The sequence below is a fragment of the Danaus plexippus genome, chromosome 5 (genome assembly GCF_018135715.1).
Source record: "Danaus plexippus chromosome 5, MEX_DaPlex, whole genome shotgun sequence".
In the NCBI taxonomy this organism is placed as follows: Eukaryota; Metazoa; Arthropoda; class Insecta; order Lepidoptera; family Nymphalidae; genus Danaus; species Danaus plexippus.
The window spans coordinates 463,082-483,927 of NC_083539.1; the positions used below are offsets into that span (position 1 = coordinate 463,082).

General features: G+C 37.0%; 2 protein-coding genes across 4 annotated transcripts in view; both read right to left on the bottom strand.

Annotated features, from left to right (window-relative positions):
- The window catches only part of LOC116769217 (uncharacterized), a 324,623-nt gene that overhangs the window by 244,939 nt on the left and 58,838 nt on the right, over positions 1-20,846 (bottom strand). The gene's annotated exons all lie outside the window — the stretch shown is intronic.
- On the bottom strand, positions 6,821-20,531 carry LOC116769306 (saccharopine dehydrogenase-like oxidoreductase). 3 transcript variants are annotated; one of them, XM_032660360.2, is made up of 9 exons: positions 20,304-20,531; positions 19,485-19,653; positions 11,400-11,587; positions 9,325-9,454; positions 8,681-8,783; positions 8,439-8,525; positions 7,801-8,170; positions 7,147-7,241; positions 6,821-7,051 (listed from the first exon to the last, which is right to left on the bottom strand). In XM_032660360.2, exons 2-9 carry the CDS (start codon positions 19,651-19,653, stop codon positions 6,952-6,954), a joined length of 1,242 nt encoding a protein of 413 aa, XP_032516251.2. In that variant the 5' UTR covers positions 20,304-20,531; the 3' UTR covers positions 6,821-6,951. The 3 variants fall into 3 exon arrangements, with proteins under 3 accessions (XP_032516251.2, XP_032516249.2, XP_032516248.2); XM_032660358.2 differs by having other exon boundaries at positions 20,315-20,529; XM_032660357.2 differs by lacking the exon at positions 20,304-20,531 and adding an exon at positions 20,058-20,213.

Below are 20,846 nucleotides of genomic sequence, written 5' to 3' on the forward strand. Positions count from 1 at the left end.
TCTTATCTTTATACTTTAAAACTGTAAGTTTTTCGTGTCATTTTTTGTGTCATTGGCGGAGTGATGCCCTGCAAGGTTAACCTGATACTTACGATCTAGCTTTAAAAAAATTTTAATGTAACAATCATTAAATTTACAACAAAATTTTTAATTACCGGAAAATTACAAAATAAAATGATGGACGTTTAAATTACTTTTTTTATACAACAAATTCTGTTGTCTACGATGGTCTGATATAACGTCTTCTATTACGATGGGAGAATAAGACAGACGAACAATCCAGGAAGTGTTGGTTGGCCCTGGTTTGGCGCCTATCATATTTAAAAAGAATACATATCTAAAGTCTCAACCTGTAACAAACCCAACCCAGGTAACAACGTATGGCCAGTGCCATCATCGTACGTATGAATATCACATACTGAAAAATATTCCTCGGAAAAGATCACATCGGTATTTGCCAGGTTTCAAACCCGCGCCTTCACGTATGAGAGGGGGCCTTGAGCCTCCGGGCCACCAAATATTCTTAATAGAAATTGAATGAAATATGTTATAGAAAATATATATATTTTTAAATTTTAATACAATAGTTAATTATATTCATCGCATCAGTTGTCGGGATTAAGACGCTGAAGTCACTTTTTCTATTTTATAACAATGTGTAACAGAATATAATAAGTTAACAGATCCTCTATAGACTATAAGTCTACTGGAAATTAATAAAGTTCTTAATTAACTCATTACAGAGTACGGGACATATAACAACATTGATAGAATTATACTAGGTGCGTTTTGTAGTACCCAGAGGTTCCAGGAAAACTACGAAACTTACTTATATGTAAACACGACGTCAATTTAGCGGTCCTGTTACAGCATCCGGGCTCGAAGCAGGAATTGAACTCGCTAGTAGAAACTTTCCAAAATACTGTTTATGACTACTTTCACGAGCAATATCCACCTCAAAATCGTTATGCTCATAACAACAAAGAAAATTCTTTCAGGGTAAAAATGAGGGGGAAAAAAAGGGGATTTATAAAAAATCTACGTATAGCCCTAGGCAACAATAATCTTAGTCACCAACTAGCAAGGGCGTTGAGACCAATTCTTAAATTAATTCAAGAAATATCGGCTCAAACGGCACAATATCATAGTCATTTTGACCGGGCAACACATGATGTACCTAGAATTTGATAAAAACCCTTTTGAGTATTCAAAACCATTTTTAAGAAAGAACGCGGACAGCTTCGGACCAACGAACAAATTAACGAACATTTCAAAAGCGCATATAAAGTGCCCAAAAGTGTTAGACTTTATAGGGATCCTGACGGACAAAAACCCTGAAATTCCACGCGTCGACTTCCACGACATTCAACCAACGATAGAGGAAATAAGTTGTCAGATTAAGAGAAAATCATCTAAATCTGCACCAGGACCCGATGGTTTCCCATACATAGTGTTTAAAAAATGTTCATCGGCCGGCAAACATCTTATAAACATATACGGCAAGATCTGGTCAAGGAAGCAAATACCGCAGTCCTTTAGGAAAGCAATTTTCGTCCTCATTCCCAAAATATACCAAGTTACGGATCCAAAAGACACTGGACCGATAGCCTTAACAAACACCGTAGCTAGTATCCTTTTCTCAGTTCTACAAACGAGAATGACGCGGTTCATGTTCAACAACAGGTATTTCAGGCCAAACCACCAGAAGGGGTTTTTACCGGGGATTGCTGGATTCCTAGAAAACAATTTTTTTTTGTCGGTGAGCTCAAAAGATTCTAAAAAAAGCGAGAAGCAAATTAGTTTCTTGGATAGACTTAGAAAATGCGTTCGGGTCGACTCAACATGATTTAATGCTATTCGGGCTAAATGCTATAACTTTCCACTCCTAGTTAGTGATATGATCTCGCCATATTACTCAAAATTAAAGTTTTCTATAATAACTAAAGAAGGCGTTTCATAAACTTTGAGTTTCAATGTAGGACTATTTCAAGGCTGTTGTTGGTCTCCAATAGTATTTAATATTGTAATTAATATTTTAGTAGATAAACTAATAAGTTTCGAGAAAAAATGGGGGTAGGGGAGAATTGGATAATAACGCGCGGTTAGTAATTCGGCGCGTATGCGGATTTCGAAAAATATCCACTAGTTTTGCAAATCAGAGGGTATACATCCAAGCCGGTCATGCCTACACCCCTACCCGCGCATCGCCATTATGGTTCGCACAACGACGGAGATAGCATGCGCCGTAGTTGTTTTTTTAGTTACTCCTTATAATTTTTCGTATACTTTCGGAAAGAGATAAGTAATACTGTTTTAATATTGTAATACTTTGATACTATACATTTTTAATGCTTGTATTCTGTAGAATTCGTGTCAGATTACTTTTCTACGTCCTATAATATTTTCCATATTATTTTGAGGTTAAAATATAAAATGATCAAGTTTGACAATTCCGCGCCGGGAGTTTGACAATTCTGCGATGACAATGAAGATGATGACGTAGAGAATCGGGATATTAGCGCCGTATGCCAAGAGTTTGGTCGTGATGGAGAACTGTGGTTCGTTGTTGTAGATGCTCAAATTGGATACACAAGGAATGCAGCGGAAAAGATTCAGCCGAAGATTTTTTGTGTGATTTTTGCTGTGATTAATATAACTTATTATGTGATATTTAATCGATATTAGGTATTTTTGAGACCATAGTCCATAGTCCATATATAAATCAAAGATTTTCTAAGACTTCTTGTTATATAAAAATATTTACGTTTAGTTGTCATAAAGAATTTAAGTTTTTGTTAATACCTACTTACTGCGTGATACTTAATTTACTGATTTAATTTCTAGAAAAAGATATGGGTCTCCCTATCTTGGCTTAAGAAAATTACTTAGAAGGGTATTAATTTTGTTTTTACTTCTATTACTCACCAATTTGTGTGAAGTTAATGTGGGCACGATTTTGTCAATCGTGGGCACGATATTATCAGACAAGTTTGACAATATCGTGACTTTATAGTTTTTTGGTAATTGACAATAATTTAAATGAAACTAATATATTTCGGATATACTACGCGGATTTCATTATTTAAAAAAACTACATAATCTCGACGTTTCGGTTACTTTTCAGCAACCGTGGTCATGGGCAGACGAGACAATAATTGACAATAATTACTTTTTGTTTAAATTTTGGAAGTTTTTGTTCTATGGTATGCGTATCTGAATTAATGTCCTAGTGATTACTCAATTTTATTTATTTTAATACCAATCAGTTTCCTAGTTATAGGCCCAAGTCCTCAGGGGCTCGGTATTATACAACTTTCCCCTATCGGTTCAAGTTTAGTAATAAATACACAGCATCCATCTTAGCCTTCGTTGACGATCTCGCAATACTGACACGTAACTCCAAACACTGTCAAGTACTTTTGGTTGAAGTTGATAAATTCTGTGAGTGGACGGAGGGATTGAGGAGAAAACCAAAATAAATGTCACTGTCTGTGTCTCGGTAGGCGGAGTACAAGATACACCTCATACGATCCGGGATTATCGTTAGGCGGCCAATCCGTTTCTACGGTTACGGAAAATGCTCCTTTTAAGTATAGATATTATAGGTCGTACTCCATGCTTAGGAGGAATAGTGGATAGCTTTTTGAAAGATCGTAACAAGGTCGATAGGCAACCTATAAGCAACGTGCCTCGACGGCAGCCCTAGGAGGTTCGTTCCAAATTTGGTTAGGTAGAGAGAGGAGCTGGGCCGGTGGAGGTGAGCGTTTAACGCGCGTTATATAAAACATCTTAAACCAACGCCTGGGTCGCAAGTCCCAGGCACTGTTAAAGCTCCGCTCCCTGCAAGGCGATGCACCCGGCACCCGCACGGTGAATTTATGGAATGCTGAAAGGTTTCGTCTCTTATAACAATTATATTTTAATACTTATAACCTATACCTAAGACTACATGATTGCCCCGATGTTCGGATAGCAATGCCATTCAATAGCTTGTGTGGTGTCAGGAATGTTCTGGTTCACACGGCTCGGTGTTGGTTCCGCGGAGTGTCGGATGTGTCCCGGGCGACGTTCATTTATCTGTTGCGGTTACGTCATAAGAGTCGAATGGCCAATTTATCGCAAAGAAACAATAATGTTTTAATGAATCTCTTTGTGGTGTCAGAGAGAGAATAAGGCAGGTGGTGATGCATGTAACCAGCGTATGTACGCCTTCAAAACCAAGTCATTATAACGGCAGACTACTGAATACAGATGCCGCACTTGAGTTGTCTTTCGTCTTTTTTCTTTTTGGTTCTTTAACTACAATGTTGTTTTTTTTTTCAGTACTCGTTGGATGGTTAATGAATAAAAGTATTTACTTATAAATCTGTGTTTCACCACATCCATAGTTTGTATTTTTCTACATTTACTTATCTAAAGGATACAAAGAGCACAATGGTAGAACACTATTCAGTTTAATAAAAAACTATCTCACTTTATTGAATGTCATGTAATTTTTTTTTTCTTAATATTCTTCCTCTTAAGTTCACTCAGTCGTATCATAAACATGCATTTGTAATTCAACATTCCGTTCACTCACAGAAACCAACTCTGTTCAATTGATTTGATCGTATATTACGAATATAATCAAACGAATTGATCAAGCTCTCTTGAGGTTTACCAATTACCGTATTACACTCGAGTGCAGTCTTGAGCTGGTTACACTGTTTATTTGACGCTATTACTATTTGGGCAATCTGTGTTAGCACCCAGCAAACAATAACGGAAACTCAATCCCAGTGGGGAACTTCATAAAATTGTAATCTCGAGGAATTAAAAAAAAATGAATGTGTGAATGACGTCACAGGCGAGATATAATATATTTTAATTTGTGTTAATTATTTTTACACTTGTACTACTTAATATAATATAGGAATTCAAAAAGTTTGAGTCAGTAAAATTCATATCCCTACTGCCATCTATCGTCAGTAATGTACAACTTAACAGAATTTTTTTTTGACCGCTGATTATAGATCGCGCTAGTGTCTATATTTTTTATAATGTCAATTACATTATAAAAAAAATGCATACCCCTAGTCGCTACTGACAGCCTGTTGATATGCTAATATATAGTTTATAGCAAACATCATGAGGAAACCTGGTCTTATATTTCAAATTATAAGATTGAAATCGCCAGCAATCGAGCAAGCGTGGTGATTAATGCTCTAACATTCTCCATGCAAGAAAAGGCCTTTCTCAGCAGTGGGTTCCGATAGGCTGATGATGATGATGATGATGAAACGAGAGTTCCGTGAGATCGTCCATAGAGCGCTGCCTCCGTAACACAACAGCCACTGTCGCACCTGTAATGTCGCTTGGAATACGTTTCGTGACTCAGTGACGCTCAGTGACGCTCAGTGGTACTCACTGATATGGATTTCCATCAAAAGAAATAATGCTGTTCATTTATCGAAAACAATAAATTGCTCCTAGAGCAGGAGAGGCCATCCATAAAGTTCGTCACACGAATTTCAGGACTTTAGAACCCCTCCCCCAATCATTGTCACAGGTTGCCACATTTTTATACCCCCCCCCCTCCTCGTGTGACGTCACATTTTTTTAATTTGTGTATGTATTTAAAAATTATTTTTACATGAGATCCGCTCGAGCTTCCCTCCGCCCATTTCATTCCTTTCCATTCAAAATCCTTACCTTATAGTGAGAATGTTAAATTATTTATAAATATAGATCAAGTGAGTAGTTTTTTAAATTCACATCCAAACTTTGCTTTTTAGTATTTTAAATTTTAATATGTGACATCACAAAAAAAACTCTCGGACGACACCAATCTGTACACTCAACAAGAACTTTAATTTAACTCAAGAATTATTTTCTACTGCACGGATTCTCCTCAGTCTTTATTATGTCACCGACGTTTCCTTCACCAAGTGAGACAGCCAGCTATAGATTTAATTATTCAGCGATGCCGAAGGCGTGTTTGCTGAATTCCGTGGATGTTAGATCCTTAACACCTGTTCCTTGTGTGGTCGGTCATCGGGTCTCCTAACTTCTGTTATTCAAATCAAACCTTCTGAATCCCGCTAAACGATCGTTACTTCTAGTTATCAGTAGAGAAAATATATAAAAGTAATTAATCCTGAAAAACGAAAATCTTAAAGCGAGTCATAATTTTAAAGTCAATGAGATACTCATGAGACGAAAAAATATTAAATAAACGCTAGCGGTTAGTCGCTCAAACTAATAGTCCGCACGGATGACGATAGATGGCGCCGTTCATAAACACGCGACATGCGGAACAACCGGAAGTCGCTGGTGCGGAAATATTAAAATATTCTATTTCAGTAGGTTTATGTTCCAGAGACATGGGTTTACGGATGTCTAGATTTATAAGATTCTGTTGAATGTAATGGATTTAATGGGCGCACTGAATTAAGAGCCTGACAAATTTATATGCCTTGAGATATTTAGAAGTTACGCCACTAACACTGGTGACTGGTGTATGTTGAGCCGCAACAAATCAGACGCTTCATAATACCGACCTAGACACGTTTATCCGAGCACATCTCTCCCTGTTCTGGTCCGCACCCGCACCCTGCGCTACTATGCATTATTTATCATCACGCACCCTCACAATATACGAGAGGTTTAACTGACTAGTGACGAGCGAAGGCTCTTATCCGACAAGCGGAAACATTGACGAAGAGGCGGCTTGGAGGCAATTTAACGAGTTATAGAGGTGATAACACGGGAGATGTGGAACCCTAGGCACGATATGCTCAGTGATTATTCGGGATGATATAAGGAACAAGACATAGCGGAATAAAATGAGATACATTTATTTAACAAGAGACCTTACACCATTTACAGAACAATGCGAGCACCACATTCCGTGAGCGTCCGTCGCCCACGTCACAGGAGAGGGGAGTCGGGATATTATTATACAGCGTGACGTCACTGGTCGCGGACGACCTCGAACAGCAGGCCGTGGTCGCAGAGTCGCTGTATGAGGTCTGTGTTCCGGAACGCCGCCCCGGGAGTCAGCACGCCCGCCCTGGAACACGCGGAGCTGTATCGCTCGTCTCACAGTGTGTGTGTGTGTGTGTGCGTGTGTGTGTGTGTGCGTGTGTGTGTGTGGTGTATACTAACTGCGCCGGCATCCGGTCCCTGTGCCTGAGTATGGTGATGGCGGAGTGCAGCAGGGCGTGGACCGTGGCGCCGTAGCCGGGGTTGACTCCCGACACCTGGAACAGTACACTCTCCACTAACTCCCTCTCAACCACCCTCTCCGTCGGGAGCTTTCAAACGAACAATTCTCGTACGTTTGTAATCGACGTGACTTTTGAATTTTCATGTGATTTTTCAAAGCGTTTCCATTTTCAGGATAATTTACTGGCCAATATTTTTTGTTAATTAAATGGGCTGAAATGATGACGAAATGAACCGAGTCACTGATTGTATTATATGATAATGTTTCTGGCAATACTAACGATACATAACTGACGTCGGATCTGTAAATAATTTAAATCCCGGAGACGACTCCAACGTTTTTCATAAAATGTTGCGGCCCGGGGCTCGAGCGCTCGTTAGTGACTCTAGCGTGGTTGGTGGTTGGTTGTAACGCAAATAATCACTAAGAAGTTGAAACTGCTTCACCGACACCTCGCTACGATTGTTCAACAACAGATGGCGTTGTCGAGCAACATTTGACAAATAATATTCCTCTCCGCGGCTACCGGTCCGTGCCGCCCGTCACTCACCCTGACAGTCATCTGGCTACCGGTCGTGCCACCCGTCACTCACCCTGACAGTCATCTTCTTGTCCGGCGGGGATCCGCTGTCACCGCTCCATCCCTCTCCGTACAGCTCGAACCTGAACCTGGTGTTCCGTATAGCGTCCTCGGAGGGTCCGCGGCGGACCGCGCCCAGCGAGAACAGCTCCGGGTACGCGAGCAGCAACGAGCGGGTGAAGGACAGCTTGCTCATGAGAAACACCACGCTCGCCACAAACATGGTGATCAGCGCCGACACCAGCGACGGCAGCCTCACGTACGTGCGGACCTGGGCCGGGCGCGAACCCTCGGCATGGAGCTGTCTCTGTGTACGGAACACCACCGACGAGTCGGAGCCCGGGAACGGCAGGCACCAGCCGCCGCGCCGATGGATCACGAATCTGAGAGGAAGAAACAGGGCGGACGTCGGACACTCACTTAGCGAGGGTATTAACCTCTTTAGATGCACATAACGTGTGAGAGAAAGAGACAGAATGTATGTGTTCTCTCTCTCTCAATCTATTTAGTATTACAGTCACGAAACTGTCTCTGCATCATCATTAAGTGAGTTCTCGTGAGCCGATCACGCCTCTCATTTGTCGTCAACGTTACTTCAAAATATACAAAAATTGCAGACTTATTCCGTTCTAAGGATGTCCCTTCCCTCACCTGGGCTTTAGTTTGGGTCTGTACGTGGGTAGTTTCTCAGGGTACAGTTTCTTCCTGAGCGCCGGCAGCTCGTTGTGGTGCGACATCCTGAGACGTCATACACATTAGTCATTCACTTAATAAATCATAGTATTTAGATATATAGAGATAAACATGTGTTAGCAATAAAACTTGTTCTGCGTTACTTTTACGGTATAAGTTCTATTAGTTAAGGTAAATGTTCCTTTGGTCGTGTTCCGTACCCGTGTACAAGCGACTCCCAGGTCCCGTAGTTGACGACTCCGCCCCCGCTGTGTTCGGGAGGCACCTCTCCTGACAGGTAGGACTCCACGCTGTTCAAGGTACCTGAAAGGTGCATATATAAAGATCAATGATTGAGAAAGTATTCGTCCTGTCACACTCGGCTAGACTGACATTATTTAAGTTAATGATAGGAATTTCATAGACCAAAATACTTTTTTTTCAAAAAATCGTCTCGGATAAAAGTAATTTATAGAAAATGTAGACATCGTAACAAAGGTGTTAAGGAAAGTGTTGCCGAAGAAGAACAAATACCGAATGAAAACAAGGAATCGGATATTAGCCAAGTTGACTCTAGATTTTGGTGTGTAGAGGAAAGAGAGAAGAATAAGAAAGAAAACAAGGAACAAAACCACAGAGAGGTGGATTATATTAACAACTGATTGAAAAAGAACAGCACGGGGGTGAGTAGTGAAAGAGATACTAGAGAAGGAAAAGAGAGTCTGGAGATGGTCTTCACTGAGGAGAACAACGGGGTTCCAACGGATACATTCTAAAAAAGGTTTTACAGCGCGATAGAAGACGAAAATTAAAATTAAGGGATCGTGTTATATAATGTTATTGGCGGCAAGTTCGTACTGAGTACCTCCGAAATTTTGCTGCAGGAAGATGACACCGAGGTCGTTGGGGATGCTGTCGAAGCCGCAGGCGCTGATAATGAAGACGCCGGCCTCGCGCGCCGCCGACCCGTACACCAGCTGCATTCTCTCCATGAACTGTTACGAGGGTTAAAGGAACATACTGACTGCTTTCACGCGCCTTACACTACGGTGTCCTACAATATGCTGCGCTACCACACATTTATATAAAAAATGTATATACATACATTATCTACTTTTGGCACATACTTGAACTACGATTACCTTCATTTCATTCGTATGGGATAGTAATTTATTTTATCATTTATACTTAATAAGAATTACTTCAGCTGTCAGTCTGGGAAAATCATGTTACAACCGATGCAATCACAGATAGGGCGAAACAATCTGACGAATACAAATTCTAAGCAACGTTATTGAAGAGAACTTCTTTTGCGGCTTCCGACGTGGTTAAACGTTTGTCCCTTCCGGGTGTATGGGGATGAAAAGAGGCAGGGCGAGAGGGAGTGTGTGGCGCTAGAACGCATGAGGGCAATCACATGTGCCTTGGAAGGAATGTTAATAAAGTTTGTCTTAAAGAAGCACTAAAATTCCTTAAAAATCAATTTCCACCCCTTCCTGTTTTCATTCAAATGTTACGAAGTGTCACTTCTTCCGCGCGGATGGCGGAGGGACTCAACGCACTATTGATTACTACGGTATGGGCACTTCACAATTTAATATTGAGTGGATATGTTAATATCACAAACAGACAATATTAATTTTTATGTCATTCTATTAATGTGCGTATGAAGAGAATATAGATTTACTTCACAAATATAATATGTATGTAAGATCTTCTAAATGTACATATATTTGAATATCATCTACGCTTGTTATGGTTGATATTTTATTCATTTACAGTATAGAGCCTTACACATGTTGTGAAGGCCTGGCATAATTATAATTAACTATATGTCATCTACAGACGAGTTTAGTTCCCAACGGAAGCAAAAAAAAGTTTGAAGGTTACAGCGAACAACGCGGCACACAAAAATATACAATAAATATTATGTGTGTGTGTGTGTGTGTGTGTGTGGGACATGTTGACAGTATTATTCAAACATATAAGTTATGATAGACAATTATTTCTTTTAAACCTACCCGTCAACTTATATCCAACAAGAGACTACTTAGTAATTACTATCAGACTATCAATATTTGATTGTATAGTATGTTTGTAGTCTTCAATACAGCTATATTAAACGCGTAATACGTATGTGCTGAGTAACGAGACGGAATGATAGAACCTCATATAATAAATCCGCTACATTACACTGGACATCATATGTATAACTGATACATAACAAAAGTTTCAATTGATACTCTCTGTATTGAAAATATTTTAATACAACTTAATTACTTTTAAGTCCCGCTGTCGGTGACACAATTAAGGAATGGTTCGTATCTACAAACACAAGTTGATATTCATTTTAAAGTTACAAACAGACAAAAGATTTGTCCAACTAATTTGTTTATTATTTTAATTATTAATTTAACGTTTTATTGTTAGAATGCTCCTTTGTAATTTTCTTTAGTAATTAATGCAGAATAATATCCGAGGTAAGAAAATGTTCCTAGCAAATATTTCAAGCGAAAATTCAAGGAAGAGAAATCCCTCTACGCTTTATGAAGATGTCAGCAAATTTTTATTGTGCTTCCTTGTATTTAATACTTCTAAACAAATTGATATTTTTAATTCAAGTATTGTAGTCGTTTGCAATACTTTATATTAGTTTATTCTTTTCTTTAAAGTTACCTCTCGAAAGTATTTTTTCGTTTTTCTTTAATTTAGTTTATAATAAATACTAATTAATAGTAATCGATACATTACATAACACAGCCATCATTGTCTAGTTAGAGCGGTAACTACACGGAATTGGGGAGTACATTACAGCCTATTTTTTTTTTCTGATGTTTAAACTACATCACAGTAATGTTTATCACACAATCTGTGAAGTAGTTATCGCGTGATAGACAGACATTCATACAGGATACTGTGTCGGTAGTCGTGACATCTAACCTGCGGCTCCCCGCTGACGTCCACGTAGTGTGTCTTGGTGTCTATAGAGGCCTTGACGACAGGCTCCCCGTACAGGTAGTAAGGCCCGCAACAGTTGACCAGCACGCGGGCCTGGGCCGTCATCGCCTTGAGAGAGGCCTCGTCCGACAACTCCGCTGTTATCACCTTCACCGACGACAAGTCCTCGTCTGGAGTAAGAGGAACACACTCTCACTTAGTAAATTCTCAAAATATATAACTTATACATGAAAGTAAATTTTCTTTTATTTTTCTGAAACAAACTACGGAACTGATCGCTGATGCATACAGTGTATATAGACATATAACCATTTGGTAATAAAGTTTGTGTTATCGTGCAGCCTTTGTTAAGTTAAAAGCCACTGGATTAGTTTTGTATAGGTCTCGTATAATCACAATATCATATGGTTGGTACACAATATAAATAATTCAGATAAGATTTCATTTAATTTCTTTTAATATAAAATACTGTTTTTTTTGCATATTTTATCAATTATAAATAGGTAGGGAGAGGAGCTTAGACAGTGGAGGTGAGCGTTTAACGCGCGTTAGTTAGGGGAACCTTTAACCTACACCTGGGTCGCAGGTCCCAGGCACTGTTGAAGCTCCTCTCCCTGCAACGATGGACCCGGCACCGGACGGTGAATCCATGGAATGCTGAGAGGTTTCGTCTCTATATTGGCCACATCACTAAACTTGAATATTGATAAACTTAGGGCGCATTTTCATTAGTCGATAAGGCCCGCATTCGGGGTGCGGGAGATTTCTGTAACGCATGACATAGGGCCCGCAAAGAGTTTATCGTTTTCCCTGGTCGTCAGAGCCCGCATACGAGGTGCGGGTGATTTCTATAACGCATGCGATAAGGCCCGCATGCGGGGAGCCATTATCACTGGTCGTTAGAGCCCGCATTTGAAGTGCGAGAGAATTAGGTACCTACAGTTTGGCAGTGGGTTTTGAGATAAGCAGACGTACTCGCCATGGATCAACAATTATTGCTTTGTTAATAAATATATATAAACAGCGTTAATAATATAAATAATGCGCGTAGTATTGATGACGTCTAATAAATGACTGAACGGAGGCGAGTCACCGCATGCTTTGTATCGACCGAGTTATCGACTGACTAGTTTCATTGGTCGTTATCCCGAATGCGGATATCACCCGCACACGTTTAATCGACCGAGTTATCGACCAGTGGATTTCATTGGTTGTTAGCTCGCATGCGGGTACTCCCCGCAATGGGGCTAACTACCGACTTATCGACCAATGAAAATGCGCCTTTATATTTATATATATATAAAGAACATAATATAAAAAATAAACCAAAATATCTCAAGAGACGCGATACTTATAAATTAGCTATTAAGATATTCGATTAAAAAATAATCTACGAGATTTAAATTTTATCATGATTTAAATCGAGATAATATTACGTTACTCGCCGCTGATAACAGTGGGCGAGGCGGACTCGTTCAAGGTTACTTAGCAAGAAAAATACATTAAAATAATGTGATTATGTTCGTTACCATTGATTATCAACACGAAGCGTTAGTTCGCATGAGGTCAAAGTTCACAGAATATACAAGTTCAATATTAATCATTGCCTACATCGGTTATAAGTTAATTTTGACGTAGTGACGGTAAGGTTATTTATTTAAACCAACAGAAATCAGCAAAAACGGTCATTACCCTATCTAATTAAATAAGACCGTTTTATTATATACTAGATGCCCGGACAAAGTTCATATAAATGTTACATTTTACTACGCATCACGTTATTTATATCTCGACAATAAAGAAAAATAAGTTTTAAATTTTGTAGACTGCAATACTTTATTGATTTGATGAGACTCGTTCTAATGCTTTATGGTATACAATACTTTTTGTTTGGTTGTCTGGCGCATAAGTGAATAATGCTGATGGTTTCTCGATGCGGGAGTGGGCAGCATACAACTGTCTATGAGAAACATGGAGTTTCCAGATTAAAGTCGCAAAAACCTTAAGACTGACTCTGTGATTTACTTATCGTCTTTGCGAAAGCAAAACGTATTGGAAATTACAGTCTTTTATGTTGCATTAACACTACAATACACAACGTTTGTGGTCTACCCTACCCTAGTTGTGGTCAAGATACTGCAGGTCGAACATGGGCTAGCTTGAAGATCGGCGAGAAGAAGCATGAAATTACTGCGTCTGGTCCGACGAGTGAGGGAACCAGTTGAACTTTCCTTTTCCCCATCCTTTCCTGTCCCTCTTCCACAATCAAAGTCGGCATGGCATGGCACGGCCCTTGGACATCCGCAACATCTCTTATGTTGCGGATGTCCAAGGGCGACGGTGACTACTGCCCATCAAGTAGGTCGTCTGCTCGTTTGCCATGCTTAAATTTTATTCAAATAGTCTACTCAACTTGAATGTAAATACCATAAACACGATTTCCTTTATATAGACATTCATAATTTAGGGCAACTGTTTGACTGGATTTTTTTTTTTTTTTATATTTTGTGTTTACGATTGGTCGAACAATAAGGCTTAAGGAATATAAAATAAATGTTCAATTGGTCAAGAAATTTTCAAGTTATACGCTTAGCAACATCCATTTTTATTTATATACAGTAATTATAACAATTCAATCACTTATTAGCGTATGAAGATAACTATATTTTTTATGTAACCTATTCACTGACAAACAGTTACAGACCTATAAGGTATAACCACTATCAACAATACCAGTACCAGCTTCAATTACTTGTTAAATTAATTAGTGTACTGAATACTTACATTTTCCGTATTTATCATTACAACGTATATTGTTACATTATAAAATAAATTAATATAATTCTCGACTTTGTCCTTATTGGGATTTCAATATGTGTATATACGAATATATATAGAGACATTTACTTTGCGCTTGTAGACTTAGGTAAGGTTTGATTACCAAGGACTTTAATTGGGATATACATGACTAATGTTTAAAAGGAATATATTTTTTCATTGTTAATCAGTAAAAAGCCAGTTGGTTTCTAAGGTGAAGCAGGTTCAGATTGAGGGTAGAGAAGAGAAGTACGTACTGTGATGATCACAATTAGATGGGTAAGGGTTCGGAATAAATTTACCAGAGAAACAATTCAAGGACCTCCAGCTAGTGCTGTTTGTCATACTGTGGAAGCAATGTCTATTACTATCACAATACGAGTGTTGAGTTAATTTTTTAATACACTTTGTATTTGAGTATAAATAGTTATAGTTCTGAAAACTATAATGTAAGCATATACTCCGATGCAGTCGACACAGTGAGCCGGTGTTACTCATGTAACAAGTTATATATTATATGCTCATATGATCCACATACCTCATCGTCTCGGAACAGCGAGTTAATCATGCGTCAGTCGCATGTCTGCACGCCTACCAATACTTTACATAGACACACTATATACTCTCTTATCTCATATAATCGTTCTCGTATCTCATATAATAACATAACAAGAATAAAATGTGCGAATATTCAATATGTTTATTGAAGTTCCAGATAACTAATGTCCAATAATAATAATAACTATACAGAAATGCGCGTATTATTAGTCGATTAGTCATATGTGAAAAATATCTTCCATCATTTTGGAGAACATGGCTGGACCAATATTAACCAAACATAGCAAGGAAACTGACTCTCTGATTTAAAAAAGAAAACCACATTGAAATCGTTCGATCCGTTTGAGAGCTACGATGCCACAAACAGACATAACGTCAAACATACGACACCGCTGATTTTGTTTCGTCTTTATTTAAAAAAAAACTCCAATTTTAAATAATTAATTTAGTTAAAATATCACTAGCTATGCTTAAGGGAAATAATATGTCATATCTTGTGACTCATAGGAAGGCTTCCATGATTGTCTGTTTAAATCCTCAGTCGTTACGGATGCTGTCACATAAATTATGATCAGTAACGAGGTATATATATAGTGTTATATACCTCAGGTTCGTCCCACTCCAAGTATGGCGTTACGCCAATCCTATTGTTTGTTTGCAACGTTAAGATGAAGGTAAATATTATATTAGAAAAATACATAAATACACTGATATGAGATCGACGTGATAAAGAAACGTTATTTATGACAAAGATACGAATGTAATTTATAGAAAAATTGAAAAATATTTCATTATACCTAAGCATATTTTCTATAAACATCAAATGGGACGTGCTTATTTCTGACGGAGATGTTCTTGAGATTCTCAGCACCGCACCTACTGGATATATTTACGCGTGAAAATGAAAAGGAATCGTGTTATATTACTTTTGATAACAAAGTTTATTCTAATAAGTAATATTTGTTTTTCAATTACGCTAATGTATGTAAGTATTATTAAATACAAACGTATATGAACAGCTGTGTGGTTTGTCATTAACTTACTGGCGTTCGATTAACTTTTAAAAGCGAGTTAACGTAACCGGTTTTGAAGAACCGACAAAACCAGTCGAATTAGATCGGTTGTTTGAACTGACTTCCCACACACGCCACTGACGTTATAAATTATAATCATCTCCATACGCCTATGGATGCATGTATGTGTACATGTCTGTTACGCTTCCACACAAAAACTACTGGATTGGATTTAATGGAAAGAAATAAAACTAGTGATAAGTCCAAACTAGGTATTTCCTAACAAAACAGATCGTAGGCACCATAGATATACATATAAATATTACAATACTGACGTATGAAGCTGTTCCGAAAGTTATGTACATACATACAGACGGACGAATGGATCAACAACTATTTTATATATGCATACTATATTGATCGCTGTCTGTATGTGATCACAATCCTTTATAGGACAAGGCTACGGGGACGCGCTATCACTTCTACCACTGATAGTTGTAACTAAAATATGATTGCCTTTTCTCAGTGACATTATTTTTGCGTGAATTCTTACACAGTTTCCTAGGGCACTTGAATGATACTCCCATGACATTTATTTAGAAAGAAACGACAAAGTACCTCACAGTGATGAAATGGCGACCGGAGTCATCAGATGTTTTGTATTGGCATCTTTTCTCAATGACAATGAGTCAGTCAAGGGAGTTCAATCAATGTTGTATTAAAAAAAACAATATTTAGAGATGCTCACAGACACAAACATACACATATACAGTGTTAAACATGAACCTCCAATTTAATTCTCGCCTTTGTCGGCTAAAAATAACTACGACTTACTCTCGTTTATTTTTCATAATTATTAATACTGAAGATAGAATCACTTCAAACAAACAAAAATGAATATTTCAATACTCATATTATTTAAAGTAAATAATAGTTAGTGTGTTGAGTTATTTAACACATAATGCATGAAGCGCGTAACCGTCAGTTACATCCACACTTTACATATATTAAATATAAACACACTAACAATGAATAAATTTATTATGTAATATATAATTTAATGTGTCGATCACACTCCTTGTTGTTTGAGTGTAAAATATTTCTCCCTTTTCTTAATAATGAGCAAAAATACCTTTAATTTATCCAAGTTAACATCTCATTATATAAAGTATTTTTCCTGTTAATAACAATTATTCATAGGAGACGCAGTTAATATATGAAGTATAAGTCTAGATTCACTGAGACCATGTTGAGGGTAGTTCAAGTAATGTAAAAAATTACATGTAACTATCTACTTGTAGTTCCTAAGCAAGTTAGCATTGTAATTATCTGTAATCAACGGCGGTGAGATCAAGGCCACTGCCAACTATTCTCTGAGGATAAATTTAAATAGATATATAAATATAATATATAAATTATATTATAATATACATGCTCTTTTCAATTTAATTCGAGAAAGGGTTTACTAATGCCATTCATATTTTTTAATTTATTAACATAATGAGATCTAAGACTTTCGAGAGTTTTATTCATTTAAATGAAACTAATATTATTCGGATATACAACGCGGATTTTTATTATTTTAAAAACTACATAACCCCGACGTTTCGATAACTTTTCAGCAGCCGTGATCACGGGCAGACGAGACATCTCGTCTGCCGAAGTAAAAACCGCGTAGGAAATCCGAAAATATATTAGTTTCATTTAAATAACTTAGAGTTTATTATATAGTTTCTTCAGTATGAGCTCAGCCCACGTCATATACTCGTCGCTGAGCACATTTAAACTGTCAGTCACATCGCACACTGTTCATAATAACTTGATAACGTGTGATTGTATCGTAGCCGGTATCTTTGTTACGTGTTTGGGTGTGTGTGGTATAAAGCACTGCGTACTTCAATATTTTCACATATTTTTTTATTATTATTTTATTAAGAAAAATAAATATAATATAAACGCGAATATTTCATTACTTTTGACTTAATTTGTATTAAATTATCTAATAATCTTGGACGACATTATTTCTTTATTTCATTATTAATAAAAATAGACATTCGAGCTCATATGTAATAATTAATTTGTTTTTTTAATTAATAAATATATTATTTATTAATTCTTTTTAATAATATTTAATTGTTCTTGTATACATAAATGCAAAGTAACTGAAGCACTGAACGAAAACGAAAGAAATTAATTATATAGAGAAATAACAAAAAATTAAATAACTTTGAGAGAACATTAATAGGCTATGCGTCGTGGAAACCGATTGCCTTCATTAGTATTCTGTATGAAATAATATAATAAGGCTAGCAGAGATCGGCCCCAAACAAAAACCTAAATAAAAAGCTTATTCTAGTAAAGCAAAGATAATCGTTCCACTGTACGGGTTTATGTCATTGAATTCCTCCTAAACGTCTGGACCGATTTTATTGATTTTTACTTTTTTTTTTGTATATATTCATAGCATCATTTGCTTTGATGATCATTTGGATTGCTTAGGATCGTAATCCTATTAAAAAATAAATCCAGGACCAATGAGACTTAGTCCTCTGGACACGGCAGGATCTGGCGAGAATTTTTAAATATCCTACCTTGTTTAGTTATCCGATCATCTTCGCAAGATTTCCGGGTCTGTTGCCAAAACTCCCCCAAACCATGACATTACCGCCATCATGTTTGCTGGTACGCACTGTACATGTCTCTGAAGCCTCTCTTCTTTTGACCGGCGTACAAAGACACGTCTATTGGTTCCAGAAATCTGCAACTTTGATTCGTCACTCTAAAGGACATTTTCCTATTGTTCTATAGTCCACTTTTTATGGGCTTTAGTCCATTCTAGTCTATTTTCCTTATGTCAATTTGTTAGTTTTTGTTTTTAGCAACACATCCTCTTAATTCCGACAGTATTGTTGTGGATTTGGGTCTGCCAGATCTCTTTCTATCTTCATTTTTTACAGTTTCTTGATGTCTAGCAAGGGTATAGTGGAGACCTTTACAAGAAATTTGTATCCTTCCTCGCGGAGAGCGCAAATATCGCTTCGCTGTTCAAGTGTGATTCGCTTGCGTTTAACCATTTTCAAAAGATAAAATACGGCCAGAGCAGTAGCCTATATCTTTCGAATATAGACAATATTCGATAAATTGCATTCGATAAAATAGCCGAAAATAGCCGAAGTAATAAAACACGTGTTTCTTCAAAATTTAAGGAATTCATTAAACTTGATGAATGTGGAAAAATAATCCTTTTGTGTTTTAAACAGATTATTGCTAATTTTCAAAGCTATTAGTCGGCATTCATTTGTTTTGTTTGAAGGCAAGTGTAGGTACTCCCAAACTTTTGACGACAGCGTATATAAACACGTATAAATCGTTACAATTTTTAAATAAGTAATTATTTCATTAACCCCTGACTTGGATCTGTGATGAACATGGATCAAATGAATATTTTCCCTCATCTCAAACAGGAAAGTCAAACTATCGATGCTATAAAAATGATCGTTTCGAATCACTAGTGCACTTCCCTCCCATCACTATCGTATAGCCCGATTGTAATAATAAATAAAGTTAACAGTAACATGAATATGTCCGTTCAATTCACTGCCGAACTCTTAAAATGTTAAAGACACAAAATAATCTTAAAGCACGGAATATAGATATCGGAACGCTTGATGGAACTCACCGACTTTCTTGGATACTTCTTTCAGCAAGTTGTTGAGTTTGCCCTCTGAGCGACCCGCCACTCCCCAACTCATGCCAGGATACTTCTTGACGATGTGGCACATCTCCATTGCGGCATGCTTCCCCGTGAAGCCCGTCGCGCCAAATATCACGAGATCCAAACGAGACATCTACAATAATAATGTACCAGGAAGTGCCTTTTTATCAGTGAAATTTTATTGCATGCATGCTTAGATTTAACAAAATAAAGAAAATTATTAAGGTTCGATTCTATAAGTAGCTAGTCTTAAATAGCTATATACTACTAATAATATGCCACTGATAAAAATATATAAAAAGAGAATACTTTTACATTTATTGACTGTCAATTAAACCTGCTCCACAAGAAACCGACTAAAACTCAAAATGTCCAAACCAGGTGACTATAAAATACTCTTAAAGTAAGTATTTTGAATAATATAACAACTACCTTCATTATTAAGAGTCCAAAAAAGTATAGTTGTAATTTAATAAAATTAAAAAAAAATTACATCAACAAATATATAATAACAGCCCCTGAAAAATTATTACTCACTTCGCCAGATTTAGAAAGCAATCTCATGAATGGTCTCAAGCATAAAATATTTGAATGCATCTCCTACGCGAATTTAATTCTTTAACTATTTTTATATCCTATCCCCCACAACCTAACGATAAGAACCTTTGTTTATTTATTGCAGCAACGAGAATAATCATAATCGCTGTTGCTGTAATTGAGCCTCTTATTCGAATGCCTGTTTTTACTTTTAAGTTAAAACAATAAAATCATTAATCAACGTACATGTTACTTACATTTGCTTTTGTGCTTGTAAAACGAACTCAAGTGTACCTAAAATAAATTTTAGTACAAAACTCTCTTTTTACATGACGAGAATTATATTAAAACTGAAAAGCCGGCCACCACGATTACGTCAACCGGTCGTTAGAGAATTTCGTAATTCGTTGAAAGAACTCAATTGTTATCATTATAAATTCACAGACTATAGGACTTATGTCATAAGTCATAAAGATTGTTTGTACAATCTCAGCAGAAACAAATTGAAATAACGAATTATAGTCATATGGTATATTAAACAGTACAGAGAATAAAATACGGTTATTTTTATTTTTAAAATAAAAAAAATAAAAGAATTTTTACAATATTTTAAGTTTTCAAATGAATTTATCCATAAGGCATATTTATTTTAATTACTTAGTTTTCTAATTATAACTAGTTTTTAAATAGAAGTTGGTAGAAAATATTCCGTAGATCCGTTAGTTTTAATAGAATAAAATATAAATAGTGTACAATGCAAAAACACTACTTCTCTGACATTTCGTTCTA